The sequence below is a fragment of the Cololabis saira genome, chromosome 10 (genome assembly GCF_033807715.1).
Source record: "Cololabis saira isolate AMF1-May2022 chromosome 10, fColSai1.1, whole genome shotgun sequence".
NCBI classification, from domain to species: Eukaryota; Metazoa; Chordata; class Actinopteri; order Beloniformes; family Belonidae; genus Cololabis; species Cololabis saira.
The window spans coordinates 42634862-42650985 of NC_084596.1; the positions used below are offsets into that span (position 1 = coordinate 42634862).

The 16124-nt window shown below is 42.7% G+C and overlaps 1 protein-coding gene across 2 annotated transcripts; it reads right to left on the reverse strand.

The window, feature by feature from the left end:
• Positions 1–302: 302 nt before the first annotated feature.
• LOC133453088 (phosphoglucomutase-1-like) lies at positions 303–12956 on the reverse strand. Of its 2 annotated transcripts, none has more exons than XM_061732951.1 (11): positions 12607–12956; positions 8410–8572; positions 7966–8112; positions 7571–7696; positions 5511–5701; positions 5207–5361; positions 4177–4292; positions 3924–4059; positions 3480–3663; positions 2036–2164; positions 303–556 (listed from the first exon to the last, which is right to left on the reverse strand). In XM_061732951.1, the coding sequence occupies exons 1-11, from the start codon at positions 12922–12924 to the stop codon at positions 467–469; spliced, it is 1755 nt and encodes a 584-aa protein (XP_061588935.1). In that variant the 5' UTR covers positions 12925–12956; the 3' UTR covers positions 303–466. The 2 variants fall into 2 exon arrangements, with proteins under 2 accessions (XP_061588935.1, XP_061588936.1); XM_061732952.1 differs by lacking the exon at positions 12607–12956 and adding an exon at positions 12394–12528.
• Positions 12957–16124: the final 3168 nt, after the last annotated feature.

Here is a 16124-nt window from a genome sequence, read left to right on the forward strand (position 1 = left end):
CAGCTCTCAGTAGTGTTGAAAGGAACTACAAACATTCTGGATGTGCTGAGCTAGAGTTTGTGAAACAATGTTAAAGCAGATGTCATCAAAAATGTTCAGAGAAAACTGAAACACTCCTCCATTTAACACAGCATTATGTGATGATCGTTTCTGCTCACCGATGGTGCAGATGGCGTTTGCCAATGAGTCACTTGTGCATTTTAAAGATATTAAAGAAGAAAAAAATCTGCACAGTCTATAAGCTGCAATATGAAGGAGAAAAAAACACCGGAGCCACAGATGAACCAAAAACAAAGCACTGTTTTAATGAGTTACACAATTCATTTCATGTCATTACATTCAAATTCACTCTGTTTCTTGATGTGCCGCCACATTTGGATTTGCTGCTGCTTTTATACAAAAATAAGTGTAGAATTACAAAAAGAAAGCATAACTTAAGCGATGGAGGAGTGAAATGCAGGAGGAATCATGTGATGACGGATGGGCCGCTTCGACCTGTCCTGTGATGAAGCTGAGAAATCTTTAAAGCTATTGTTGCAAGGGGTGCCAGCATAACCTGTCCCGAACAAGGATGAGAAGGACGATTAGAGGTGCATTCATCTGGTTGTCAGTGATGGCAGTTAAGACGTGATTATTCCGCTATGACAAAGCCTTAGCTCCTGTGACTACTGCAGGACATGTGGGGATGAGTCTGCTCTGTCAAAATGACTTATTTTGAAAAGTGTATAAAACAGGGGTGTCAAATGTGCGGCCCGAGAGAGATTTTCATGCGGCCCGCGAGAAGTTTCCAACGCAAAAAACCGAAATGTTAATTTACTAAAAAGGAAGGCATAAATAATTGCCATGAATCGCAGCATATCCGATAATATATTTCTTCTACAAATCCATCGTTATTCCACAAAGAGAGCAGTTTTCGACATTTTTTTAGTTTTCTAGAATGCATTTGCTGATTTTATTTCTTTGTAGACAGTCGTTTATTTTTATTAACTGACTACTATTATATATTTTCTCAGGAAAAATATCACTGCTAAAAAAGATGATAGAAGATATTTATTCGGAGAATTTCAGTTTTGAATACGAGGATAGTGACAAAGTTAAACAGTTAAAAAAGAAGTGCTGACTTTGTCGGCACACTGGCGTAAATATCCACGCCAATTTTTAAAAATAAATACACTTAATTGTACTGGAAAAATCTCTAAATCACAAAGAAACACTCGGATGTAATAAGAAAGATTTTGCTTTTAATTAAATTTCCTATAAAAAAGCGAAATATAAAAAAACATACTTGTTTCTGTTTATCTTTGTAGAATGATATTAAAAGTATCTTACATAATTTGAAAAAAACCGAGAAATTTCAAGAAAAGATCCTGAAGAAATATATTTCACATAATTAGAGTGTAAACAAAGTGCATATTTCCTTTAAAATTAACTTAACTGATATTGGATTAGATAACAATAGTAGAGAGAAAACATTTTCCTCACCGTTTTTGTTATTTTGAGCGTGCGGCCCGCGAGAAAAAAATTGGTCAAATCTGGCCCAACTTTTTTTCTTTTGTAAGTCATGCATGATTTGTAAAGCCTCCACATTTTAATTATCTTGAGCAATATGTGAGGGACATTTTTGGTATAACTTGAATTAACCTCTGGCATATATTCCTGCTGGGTGTTTGTCTCTGTTATCTGAGTAAGACTTACAGCTGAGGGACGTGTGAGGAAAAATAATCAATGACCTTATTATGCAATGCATGACAATATTATTTGTGTCACTTGCATACATGGAATGCTGTATAATCATGTAATTACGTTCAGTTAATGAGGTATGCACTGTATTTTAGTTGGTCATGTACGTGATTATTTGTAGTTAGTCAGATATATAATGACTTTGGTAGGTCATGTTGAATTATGCCAGGACAGGAGCTGCTGTTCCCCTTTGTGCTTCGTGCACCCCCTAACTCTCCCATGCATGCACCAGTGATGTGTTTTGTTTAACCTGGATGTCTCACTGTTGTTTATAACAAGACATTTCCACAAGTACCTGTGTGTCCTCAGAAACGAGCTCCTTCTCATAACTGTCAATGTAGATCTGAACCGTGGCCCCATCACTACCCGCCCCACCGAGTCTGTAGATGATCCGAGAGCCGTCGGAGAAGATAATCCGCAGTCCCTGCAGTGAAAACAGCCAGAGGTGTCAAGTAACAAAGTACAAATACTTTGTTACCTTACTTAAGTAGAAATTTTGGTTATCTATACTTCACTGGAGTAATTATTTTTCAGACGACTTTTTACTTTTACTCCTTACATTTTCACGCAATTATCTGTACTTTTTTGTCCTTCCTTCCTTCCTTCCTTCCTTCCTTCCTTCCTTCCTTCCTTCCTTCCTTCCTTCCTTCCTTCCTTCCTTCCTTCCTTCCACTCCGTCCACTCCGTCCACTCCTTCCTTCCTTCCTTCTTTCCTTCTTCCCTTCCTGCCTCCCTCCCTCCTTCCTTCTCCCCTTTCTCCTTCCTTCCTTCCTTCCTTCCTTCCTTCCTTCCTTCCTTCCCTCCCTCCTTCCTTCTTCCCTTCCTCCTTCCTTCCTTCCTTCCTTCCTTCCTTCCTTCCTTCCTTCCACTCCGTCCACTCCTTCCTTCCCTCCCTCCTTCCTTCTTCCCTTCCTCCTTCCTTCCTTCCTTCCTTCCTTCCTTCCTTCCTTCCTTCCTTCCTTCCTTCCTTCCTTCCTTCGTTACCTTACTTAAGTAGAAATTGTGGTTATCTATACTTCACTGGAGTAATTATTTTTCAGACGACTTTTTACTTTTACTCCTTACATTTTCACGCAATTATCTGTACTTTTTACTCCTTACATTTTAAAAACAGCCTCGTTACTCTATTTCATTTCGGCCTTTAAAAAAAACTATCCAGTTAAATTGCTCCATCCGGATAGAGTGAATTTGGTTGTGGTTGTTTCAGATGTTCTTGTCCAGTTTTGTTCTTACATCCGTTCCCTCAGATTCCTGCAACTAAACTTGGATGTACATTCCAATAAAGGTTAGGATAAATGATAACATGCCTCTGAAGTTTGACTTTTTGCACCATTACAATACTTATAGGCAACTAGTCATCATATCTGCTGCTCTCTGAAACACATGTTAATGCTCAATAGTACACATATATGGTTCTTTAATATATTTGCATTATACTAAGATGCATTCATTTTCAATGGATTTTGTCCTTAATGACTTTTCCCCCCTTACATTACTTTTACTTTTATACTTTAAGTAGTTTTGAAACCAGTACTTTTATACTTTTACTTGAGTAAAAAATTTGAGTTGATACTTCAACTTCTACAGGAGTATTTTTAAACTCTAGTATCTATACTTCTACCTGAGTAATGAATGTGAATACTTTTGACACGTCTGAAAACAGCACAGCGTGGATGATGGAAGTATTTCTGCAGAAAGTCTGCATAGTTCTTCAGCACAGCGTGTGCCGTGTACGGTACCTGGTTCCTGGTGATGGTACTGTCCACAGGATCCGTGTATTCAAAGTTGTCTGCTTTTTCCACTTGGTAGATTTTGTCTTCCACGGCGAATCTCTGCTTCACAAAGGACTTGTCTGCGATCGTCACCTCCAGATCCTCCATCATGTCACACGCAACATCTATATCTATATTCTCATAGTCGTATCTGAGCAAAATTGGTTAAAAAAAGATGAATTAACTTTCCTAAAAAGAGTTTTAGATGTTATCATGTTTTCTTTCACTTTGAAATGGAATAGTTTCAAGCATGTGTAGTAACAATCACCCTCCACTAGATGGCAGTCAAGTCCAATATGTGTCTGTGTGACCAGAACATTCTCCTGCTGTTTTCTTTTTAAACTTGAGCTGTTTTGACACGTGATCAACCCACAAACAACACTGGTGCTTGGCTGTGCGTCTACCTCTCACCTAGTGAAGTAGTTTCTTCCATATTTCAACCAGTGGTCCCTGAGAATATCTTCCACACTTTGCCGTCTAGCGGCGAGGATGGACAGCCATGCCAGCACAGCCCAGAACCCATCTCTCTCACGAATATGGTCTCCCCCTGAAAGATGATGCGTATTCAGTTTAACAAGACACAGAAACCACATCCCACTCCCTCCTTCCTCCAGTTCAGAAGAAGCCCATCTCAATCTGATATGTAGAGGGAGTGAAACAGTACCTGTAACAAAGCCCTCCTCCCCACAGAAGGACAGCATGCCTGCGTCCATCAGGTTCCCAAAGAACCTCCACCCAGGGGGAGTCTCATATAGCTCTATTTTTGTTGCTTTGGCTACTCTGAAGGAAATTCAATGAAAGAGCATCCAAGGAAACCACAGTCCACAAACATGAAACACAACTGATCAGGATTATTATTGTCAACAGTGCGTGGCAGCAGTGGCGTCAATTCAGTCGAAGCTAAGGTACGGCAAGGTTACGAGTCACAGAACTTAACTAGAGTATCAATCAACACGCCCAGCAAATATTCATCACAGAAGTCTGCTATGTAACTTATCTGTGTGGTCAAGAAAATTGGAACTTCTTCAAATGCAGTCTCGCTACACTGCAAAAACTCAAAATCTTACCAGGAATATTTGTCTTATTTCTATTTAAAATGTTTCATTTTTTGTCAAAAAATCTCATTACATTTAAAACAAGAGTCATCACCAGAAAAACAACTTGTTATTTGACCATTTTCACCTGTTTCAAGTAAATTTTCACTTAAAATAAGTAGAAAAATCTTCTCATTACAAGCAAAAAAATCTTGTTCCACTGGCAGATTTTTCCACTTATTTTAAGTGAAAATCTACTTGAAACAGGTGAAAATGGTTGTTTTTGAGTCTTGTCTTAAATGTAATGAGATTTTTTTTGACTAAAAATGAGACATTTTAACTAGAAATAAGACAAATATTCTTGTTAAGATTTTGACTTTTTGCAGTGTAATAACTAGTGAAATAGATCATGTTGTTCTGATTTGCGACTGTAGTTATTCTATATGTATTAAGTAATAGAATAATAAATACAAATAGACACAGAGTAATTCCATAAATGTATTTAAAATACACACATTTACATTTTCCCCTGAAGCCAAGGTGTGGCGGCTGCCGTACCTTCATACCCAATTGACGCCCCTGCGTGGCAGCTACAGTATATGTACCAAAATGCAATTGTTAGATCTTATTCTTGCACATTTTTCTGAACTAAAAGTTTACCTGTCTAATGCTGAGCTCGTGGGCATACTGCGAGCCAAGCCTCTCACGCCTGAATGTTGAAAGTACGGGATGCAGAAGATGTTGTCAGCAATCACAGCCACGGAGTCAGACGGGCTCACGAAGAAGCCGTCTTGACCCAGGATCATGTTACGGCCCTTGGAAGCACACAGATGGAAATTATGGCTCATTGTTTAGCCCACACGTGTTTTCTAGACACTAAGAAAAATGTGACCTAACTATAACTTAGAAAACATCATAAATTCCTACAAGAAAAATAAAAAAGTACAATGGAAACTGCACACACCCCATCACCATCAAATGCTGCACCAAAGTCATACTGTCCCCCTCTCATACTGTCAACCAGGTCTGTGGCGTTGGCGAGGTTAGGATCTGGCCGCTGACCCCCGAAGTCCTCCATCGGCACACAGTTAATTGCAGAATTGGCAGGACAACCCAACTCCTCACACAGTACTCTCTTCACATACGGCCCTGCCGCTGGGGAAAAACAGAGGGGACAGCAGAGACAGTCCTTTAATCGGTCGAAGGTTGCCACTCTGACAGTCCCTCGTTTACGGAAGAGTATTGGGGCCAGGCAGGAGAAAAATAAAAATCATATTTTAGAGGAAGATTTTTTTTCATTGTGCACTTCGAGAAAAAAAGTCGAAATGTCGAGATTAATGTTGAAGTAGCCTACAATTTCGAGAAAATGGTCGAAATGTTGAGAAAAAAGTAGAAATGTCGATATAAATGTTGAAGTACAATTTCGAGAAAATAGTCGAAATGTTGAGAAAAAAGTCGAAATGTTGAGAAAAAAGTCGAAATTTCGTGAATAAAGTTGAAATGTTGAGAAAAAAGTAGAAATGTTGAGAAAAAAGTCGAAATGTCGGGAGAAATGTTGAAGTACAATTTCGAGAAAATAGTTGAAATGTTGAGAAAAAAAGTCAAAATTTCGTGAATAAAGTTGAAATGTTGAGAAAAAAGGCGAAATTTCGACTTTATTCACGAAATTTTGACTTTATTCTTGAAATTGTATTTCAACATTAATTCAACATTATTGGACAAAATGCAGCATGATGTGAGGTCGGGTGGAGTTAAAGATGGAAGCTGGGTAATACTTGATCAATACTGATTTGGACCTGTGATGACACTGTATCCTGCAAATTTGAAAAGAAAGCGCCTCAAAGACAAGTAAATATATTACTTTCAAGAGCATACAAAGTGTTTTCTTTCATTATAATTATTTAATTAGCAAATCACCTGAATCAACCCATGTGAGTGGGAAGCTACTCTTTATATGGCGTTAAAACTAATTCTTTACATTTGATCTTATCCAGATAGCTGATGAACAGCTGCGGGCAGGAAGGACAGATTAGAAATAATAAATAACAGATGATGAAAGACAAGAGGAAAATTTGAGGGATTATGGGAAATTATGATTTAGCCAAGTGCCACCTCTGAGTTCACCAAGCAGTTGTATGAATACAGTCTGTTATCACATATTTCTTTATTCCATGTGAACCCCTCTCTACATGGGCTTGAGAAAGCCAGGGCTGAAAGAGGATCCAGTGCGTGTTCCTGTCAAAGTGTCAGCTGGACTTGATATTCAGCTGCTGGCTGTGGGTTTCTAGTCATCTTCCTAGAAGGAGGATTAACCTTTATTACCGTATCGTCCCGAATATAAGACGGCCCTGATTATAAGACGACCCCCTCTTTTTTAAGACTCAAGTTTGAAGAAAGACTTTTTGAACACCAAATTCAATTTTTATACAGAAAATAATTACAGTACATCTGAAACAAATGATTATAACAACATATTCGAGAGAAAAAGCATGATATTTTGTCTCATTCAAACCATCATCTTGAAGTTTGCGTCATAACTTCTCCTCAGCTGCCGTTAACCTGCCGATCTTCCACCCACTTTTCTCCAGATTGTCGCTACATTTCTCAATTTTCTGTTATTTCTTCTCTTATTTTCTTCTCTTTTCTTTCTTACCGCTATTTTTATTCTTTGTGACAGGGGTTCGCTTTGGCCTGGGGAGTTAAGTTTAGCTCTAAAGATATATGGCGCCATCTAGCGGTGTGAATGGGTATAACGTCTAGACCCCGAATGTAAGACGACCCCCACTTTTTCAGTCTTATTTCAATGCAAAAAACACCGTCTTATATTCGGGCCAATACGGTATGTACCAACACTGCATGCCATGCATGAGCTTTACAAGTTCTTCAGATTTGTATTTTTTTCATGTACTTATTGATTTGTTCATTTATTAAGCAACAGCATGACTTCCTTTAGGAATTGACTGTATTATTATTAAAATCAGTTCAAATCATTTGTCTCCAGAGGTCTGTTTGGTGAACTCTTACCCCCGTGCATGGCGTCTAGTCGTATCTTGACTTGATTCTCGTCTGACAGAAGCTCCTTCAGAGCAGCGAAGTCAAAGATGTTCCTCAGCAAATTTGCGTAGGACTCCACAGAGTCCACGATTTCCACTAAACAGAACCAAAGAGACATTTCAAAAGTCAAAATAAAAGAAAGAAACATTTCTCGTCAGCCCTACTATGTTGACTGTTGCATATTTAGGCACTAAGAACAACCTACAACTCTTACGCAACTTGTTAAATATTGACTACATCACGCAATTACGGGCTTTTTTGTGTAACAAACTGAAATCTTTAGAAAACTCAGACATATCGTTCTTTTACATGAAGCTTCTCTACCCTCCTGCTTATTTTCAACAGGATGTGATGTGGCACGTCACCGGTGAAGGGCTTGAACTTGTTCTCCAGGTCAAAGGTCTGCTTTCCCAGGGTTTCCAGATCGACACGCAGCCCGGGGCAGATGGCAAACTCCTCAATGCTTCTGCTGATCTGAAAGATCTTGTTTGTGACAGCCTCCTTCGCCGGGCCTGGAAGCCATAGAAAAGGCGTTACGTTACGCTGATATTTACATGTAATGTGGTGTACCTTTGAACAACAATCCCCTGGAAATATTGTTCTATTAAATGCACTATTTCACCGCACTGATGTTTGCGGTGCGCCAGAACCTCCTTGCAGATTTATAGCAACTCAGGGACTCAAAGGTTTTCTGACCACATATCCAGAGGAGGCCTGGTGCTGCTCGCTCTAATGTCGGACTTCTCCAGTAACACTGGTTTGCACTTGGCTGATGCCTCTGCGTGCTTTCTGCTCTCAAATAACCATACCTCCATTTGCAGCGTTAAACTTGATGCCAAAGTCTCCGGCGGGTCCGCCGGGGCTGTGGCTGGCAGTCAGGACGATGCCCCCGATGGCTTTGTGTTTCCTGATCACACAGGAGATAGCAGGCGTGGACATCAGCCCGTGGTGTCCAATGATCAGATGACCAACCTGGGGAAATGTCACACAAGAGTGTTTGAGTCAACGGGAAACTGGAGTGTTTAGTTCAATACATTTAACCCTGGTGCTGTCTCTGGGTCAAGGGAGGGTGAAAGGAGAAAAGAAGGAAGGAAGGAAAGAAGGAAGTAAGGAAGAAAGGAGAAAATAAGGAAGGAAGTAGGAAAGGGAGTAAGGAAGGGAGAAGAGATGGAAGGAAGGAAAGAAGGAAGTAGGAAAGGAAGTAAGGAAGGGAGAAAAGAAGGAAGTAAGGAAGAAAGGAAAAAAGAAGGAAGGAAGGAAGGAAGGAAGGAAGGAAGGAAGGAAGGAAGGAAGGAAGGACGTAGGAAAGGGAGTAAGCAAGGGAGAAAAGATGGAAAGGGGGAAAGATAGAAAGAAGGAAGTAAGGAAGAAAGGAGAAAAGAAGGAAGGAAGTAGGAAAGGGAGTAAGGAAGGGAGAAAAGATGGAAGGAAGGCAGAAAGAAAGGAAAGAAGGGAGAAAAGGAAAGAAGGGAGGGAAGAAGGAAGGAAGGAAGGAAGGAAAGAAGGAAGTAAAAGCAAAGAAGGTAATAAAGGAACGAATGACGGAAGGGAGGTAGGAAGGAAAAGGAGTAAAGAAGGGTAAAAAGGGAGGAAAAGAGGAAAGGAAGAAGGAAGGAGAGAGCAGGAGGAAAGAAGGATAGAAGAATTGGGTCATTTTGACCCAAAGACAGTACAAGGGTTAAAAGCGAATGAGATGAAAGGATGTCCTTGATCATCAGGTTGGGTGTGTCATGCTTTATTTAGGTAGAACTGGGATTCCAGTTGCTCCTCTTGGGTCACTGAGTATAATTGTTAAGGCCAAGGATAAACAAGGACCCATAAAAGTGAACTTGACCCAGCGAGGACATTTTATTTAGTCATGAAAACAAGAGCAGGGTGTGACAGTAGCTTGATCTTGAGGGCAGGCCAACAAATCCAGTGGGTCAGAGACAGCACACCAAGCATCAGGCGTCAGGCAGGTCCACGGAACCATCTGGCAAAAAATGGAAGGAAAGACTGGGGTATATGAGGACCGGGTGTGCAGGACCACTGCCCACCAGGAGGAGCCTTACATGAATTCCTTCTTCACATTTTTAAGGTTTTCTATCGTAGTATGACGTCCAGCTCTCTCTCTTTCTCTCTACTTCTCCATTGCTCACTCGGCCAGTCAACGTTTAGTTATTCCCCTGCCACCTTTATGGTGCTTTTCCACTAGAACCTACTCAGCCCAACTCCACTCGCCTTGGTTTGGTTCTTTTCCACCAGGGGTCTAACGTGCCGAGTAGATACTTTTCTGTATCTATTCTGCCGAGGTTCTAAGCGGCTGAGTCGGCTGTATCTGACATCATCACATTACAGACCACCGATTGGTCGGGGGGTTGGAGTCAGACGTCTGAGTCAGGAGGAGGAAATCAGAGAAAGAGACTCTGACGGATTCTTGTTCATTTTATTCAACCAGCAACGGCAGCAGAAGTCTGTTTCATGATCCAACTCTGAGGTGCAGATGTTCATAAACCTGGTGCTGAGGAGAGAATTAAAAAGGATCTAGACGGCGATAAGGAACGACCAGATCTACCAGGAGTTCTGTCACTTCATAGCTGCTCACGGCTCCAGCTGACTTTTCAGCAGCACAGACAAACTAACAAAAAAAAAAGCGTCACCGCTTGAAGCTTCTTTCACTCTCATTCTTTAACTTGATATGGAACACAAGTCACAGACCCAGCAGCACATCTCCTCCTCCAGGTTCTACATACGTCACAGCAGCTTCGCTCCAACCTCCTACTTCTGCTCCCGGTGCTGAATTGTTATGGAAAAGAAACCAGGCCGAGTTGAGTCGAGCCGAGTAGGTGCTAGTGGAAAAGCGCCATATGTTATGTCTTATAAATGTAGTCTTTTTACAGATTTGGAGGTTAAGCTATCCAATTTGGGAGCACAGCTGTGGTCCATTGAAAAGGACCCTAAAAGTTAGTCAGGCAGAGTTTGACGGTGCAGCCCAGCTGCCAGGACGATGGCTGACGGTGCTGAGGAGGTGGAGCTCTAAACGCTAGCCCGTGGTTCACCACCAACCGGCTCACATGTCTAATGGATTATTCACTCCGAGTGACACAGTTGTTGATTAACCTTCATGAGAAAATCCATTGTCAGAAATTAAAATTGTCGGCTAAGGACAAGCACCAATGTGCTAAACTTGAACGGTGTAAAGTGTCTTGAGCTTTGGTGTCCTGGTGTCTTTGCCATCTACGCGTCCTTTGACCAGCTAACTGCTCCAGCTGGATATCTGATAACCAGGTGCTTATACACATGTAGAGCTGTGACTCTGTCCTCACCACCAAGAGCACGTGGCAGCACTCATATCTTGGCAGTTTGGTTGTAGTTAATCAACAAGAGTCCTTTCGCCCCGTGCGATACCCAAGTGCTCGTAGCTATCTGCTATGTCTGTTATCCTGCCATCTGACAGCTCTTCTCCCTCAGTCCTGATCATCTTGCCTGCTTTCATCAGCATCCAGACACACTTATCCATTCCCTGATGTCCTCGCCGTGCATCCTAGTGGGGTGGATCCGTGAGTTATAGTCCCGCTCATTCTTGGCATACATGATATCCAGACATACTGTAGGAGAGCCTTTACTCCAGTGGACCGGTAGCCAAATCCATTCTTTTCAATAACATGGCTGAGGGGATGGAAAAGAGTTTATAAGGGAAGTGCCTTACTTTGGTTTATGCCACACTCTTATTGTTCATTTGTGAAATGGGCTTGGGGGGCTCCTTTACTGTTATCTGTGGTCGCACTGGAGTAAAAGATTGGCTAGCCTTCGTTACAGATGCTTTGAAACCACCATGTTTCCTACACTTTTCTAGCGCTCAAACTCGGGTGACACCAGACATGAACAGGAACCAGTCGTCTTTCAGCTCCAGTCAGGCCAGACTCATGGTTGGAAATGTCACTTAATATTTGCCAGTGGGGTAAAAAATGTGTAGCGTTTTTTTTTTACTGAGGTAAAGTACTACGATAAATCTGGACAAACTCTCCTTCGCGTGCGCTGCAGTGAAAACTGCAAATGCTCATCCCCATCTTTACTTTATGCACACACTTATGGAAATATATCCGTATAAATAAACAGTATGTCCGTGTGACGGAGCTGGATGAGTAAATCCCAACATTGGCGTATCTGTGAAGTTACGGAAGAGTATTAGGGCCATGCAGGAGAAAAGATATTTGAGAGGGGAAGATTTTTTTTTTATTGCACACTTCGAGAAAAAAGTCGAAATGTTGAGAAAAAAGTTGAAATGTCGAGAATTATGTTTATAATACAATTTAAAGAATAAAGTCGAAATTTCGTGAATAAAGTCAAAATTTCGAGAATAAAGTTGAAATAAATTGTACTTCAACATTAATCTCGACATTTCGACTTTTTTCTCAACATTTCGACTTTTTTTCTTGACATTTCGACTTTTTTCTTGAAATTGTACTTCAACATTAATCTCGACATTTCGACTTTTTTTCGTGACATTTCAACTTTTTTTCTCGACATTTTGACTTTTTTCTCAACATTTCGACTTTTTTCTTGAAATTGTACTTCAACATTAATCTCGACATTTTGACTTTTGCGTGACATTTCGACTTTTTTCTCGACATTTCAACTTTTTTTCTTGACATTTCGACTTTTTTTCTCGACATTTCGACTTTTTTTCTCAACATTTCGACTTTTTTCTCCAAGTGCATAATGAAAAAAAAATCTTCCTCCTCTAAAATATTATTTTTATTTTTCTCCTGCCTGGCCTTGATACTCTTCCGTAGTGAAGTTGTGGTACTTACCTGCAGATGATTAATAAAGATTAGCTGAAATAAAAGCAAGCATTTCTAGTCACTAAAACTTGCAGGTACCCGGTAACATCAAGTCCCGGGACAGGTGACACTGACATCCACGCAGCCAGAGGCGTTCACGTTGCACTCCCGCCCTTTCACGAGCATGCATGGTCAAGCAAACACATGCAACGTGAGCGCCTGCACACACATAGTGACACTGACCCCATTGGCAGCTGCCATCTGCACAATGACCTCAATAGCGGCTCTGTTGAAGAAGCGTCCGTCCCCCCCCACCACCATGGTGGAACCCTGGCGGTCTCGCAGGTCGATGGAAGAGAAGATACTCTGGACGAAGTTGTGCAGGTAGTTCCTCTTGCGCTGGAACACGCTGACCCTTCTCCTCAGGCCGCTGATGCTGGGTCTCTGGTCTGGATAGGGGGCCGTGGGGACAGTCAGCACCTGCAGAGGACTGTTGTCCATTGTTTCACAATGAGAATCCAAATCTAATGTGCTGCGGGGAGAGCGGAGGGACTCTTTCATTTAGAGGGAAATCCCCTGTCACTTCATATGGGGGAACGGTACAGAGGAGGAGAATAGAAAGGCAAGAGTTTGACTCCTCCTATTATTTCAGTGGAGGCACAGGGTTACTGTGGTACTTCTGCAGCTCAAAATAACCTTGCAAACTAATGTGCGTGAGGGAGTAACTGAAGACGCTCCTTCACACATGTGCAGGGAGATCACTGTCAAGGCCACAGGCCACGACACAAAGAAGTGTTTGTGTGAGCAAATGATGGAGGTGTTATGGGGGCAATTTATCAACATACAAAAATACTGCAGCTGTTCCTCGAGTTCCTCGATATGAAAAGGGAAGGGATGGCATCTCCCATCAATGTTATCAACGCTGTGTAAAGGCGGGACATTTGACCTGCTCTTCATGGTCACCATGAGAACGGACAGCCAGGAGAACCATCAGGGATCCATTAGAAGAATTTTCTGAATATATATGTGGCTCTAGAGTGTCTGTTTACAAACAAACACAGCTTTTCAGATCTAATAATATACAACACAAAGGACAGAGGTCATGAATTAAGTAGGACAACACTGCCCCCTAGAGTTCATGAAGTGCCACGGAGAACACGACACTAACGAGTGATGAGCGATGGTGCATTTCAGGATGTTGCAACACCAGACCCTGGAGCCATGAAATAAGGAGCAATAAAATATGGAGCAATAAAAAAATAGGGAGCGAGAAAATAAGTGTTTTTAATTCAAGGATGAACAAGTCAGGATCAATTTTCTGTTATCTTCTTCTTTTACTGTAAAATGAAAAAAATAAATAAAAAATGAAAAAAACGAAAAAAGGAAATAGAAAAAGAAAAAAAAGAAAGAAAATACAAAAAAATAAATAAAATAAAATAAAATAAACACAATTCTCAGTCAGACGAGAGACAAAACCAAACACTAAGTGTCATTGAAAAAAAAAACATTATAATAATTATTTTTAACATTACTGGTATGCCTATTCAGGCCCATTTCACGATATATTTTAAAGTAAGCCTTCTAAGTTCTGTCTTCTAAGTAAATTATTTCTAATCATCATTATATTGCCCTTATTTAAATGAAGTAGATATTTTAATATTTGGTTATGCTCATACATCGTGAACCTAACTTCTTGAAGTTAGAAAAGAAAAGAATCAAAGTTAGAAAACATAAGAATGAGTGTTTGTGACTCACATTTGGGACTGCCCTTCGTCTTTGTTCTATCTTTAAACTTACGCCTTCACTACATGGAGAAGGAACATTATAATGCTCCTGAAAAGGTCACTGTCTGCTTCTGAAGTGATAACTGCCCTATCCTGAAGAGGACCTTATACTGTTTTCCACTGTGAGTCTCAATCAGACAGAAACCAGAGTTGGATCAGAGGAAGAGACCTGACTGCAGCGAAGATGGGAAGCTGGTGCTGATGGAAGATGGTGCTGGTGGAAGCTGGTGCTGATGGAAGCTGGTGCTGGTGCTGGTGGAAGCTGGTGCTGATGGAAACTGGTGCTGGTGGAAGCTGGTGTTGGTGGAAGCTGGTGTTGGTGGAAGCTGGTGCTGGTGGAAGCTGGTGCTGGTGGAAGCTGGTGCTGGTGGAAGCTGGTGCTGGTGGAAGCTGGTGTTGGTGGAAGCTGGTGGTGATGGAAGCTGGTGTTGGTGGAAGCTGGTGCTGGTGGAAGCTGGTGCTCATGGAAGCTGGTGCTGATGGGAGCTGGTGCTGGTGCTGGTGGAAGCTGGTGCTGGTGGAAACTGCTGCTGGTGCTGGTGGAAGCTGGTGCTGATGGAAGCTGGTGCTGGTGCTGGTGGAAGCTGGTGCTGATGGAAACTGGTGCTGGTGGAAGCTGGTGTTGGTGGAAGCTGGTGTTGGTGGAAGCTGGTGCTGGTGGAAGCTGGTGCTGGTGGAAGCTGGTGCTGGTGGAAGCTGGTGCTGGTGGAAGCTGGTGCTGGTGGAAGCTGGTGTTGGTGGAAGCTGGTGGTGATGGAAGCTGGTGTTGGTGGAAGCTGGTGCTGGTGGAAGCTGGTGCTCATGGAAGCTGGTGCTGATGGGAGCTGGTGCTGGTGCTGGTGGAAGCTGGTGCTGGTGGAAGCTGGTGCTGGTGCTGGTGTTGGTGGAAGCTGGTGCTGATGGAAGCTGGTGCTGGTGGAAGCTGGTGCTGGTGCTGGTGCTGATGGAAGCTGGTGCTGGTGGAAGCTGGTGCTGATGGAAGCTGGTGCTGATGGAAGCTGGTGCTGGTGCTGATGGAAGCTGGTGCTGGTGGAAGCTGGTGCTGATGGAAGCTGGTGCTGATGGAAGCTGGTGCTGGTGCTGGTGGAAGCTGGTGCTGGTGGAAGCTGGTGCTGGTGTTGGTGAAAGCTGGTGCTGGTGGGTGCTGGTGCTGGTGTTGGTGAAAGCTGGTGCTGGTGGGTGCTGGTGCTGGTGTTGGTGGAAGCTGGTGTTGGTGGAAGCTGGTGCTGGTGGAAGCTGGTGCTGGTGGAAGCTGGTGCTGGTGGAAGCTGGTGCTGGTGGAAGCTGGTGCTGGTGCTGGTGGAAGCTGGTGCTGGTGCTGGTGGAAGCTGGTGCTGGTGCTGGTGGAAGCTGGTGCTGGTGGAAGCTGGTGCTGGTGGAAGCTGGTGCTGGTGGAAGCTGGTGGAAGCTGGTGCTGGTGGAAGCTGGTGGAAGCTGGTGCTGGTGCTGGTGGAAGCTGGTGCTGGTGCTGGTGGAAGCTGGTGCTGGTGGAAGCTGGTGCTGGTGGAAGCTGGTGGTGGCCCGTACATTTAAAATACTCGACGAGATGACGACTTCACTCTACATTACCCACAATGCAGTGCACACTAGCATAATAACAGGCACCAGCTCGCATGGCAACGGCGGCCCGAGCCCGGTGCAGTCTTTAAATGACCAGTGAAGAGAGAGACGTTGTGGACGCAGATGATGATCCACTTATCATTATCTGCGGGAATTTTACACATCGTCTCCAGAAGAGTCTGACGGTAAAAATCTAACCTTTCTGTGCCAATTATGTCCACCTGCGCTGAGAAAACAAGTCATAGCGTCTGCCTCGTCAACTTCACATTTGAAACATCATGTGGAGTTAAAGCATCCGTCCAGTGGGAGAAAATATCTGCGAGTCCTTGACAATCAAACAAAGTGACAGGAAAGACCAAGAAGACCCAACAGCCCCAAACGACCCCAGTCCCACTGCTGCTCCTTCAGGGGTTGATT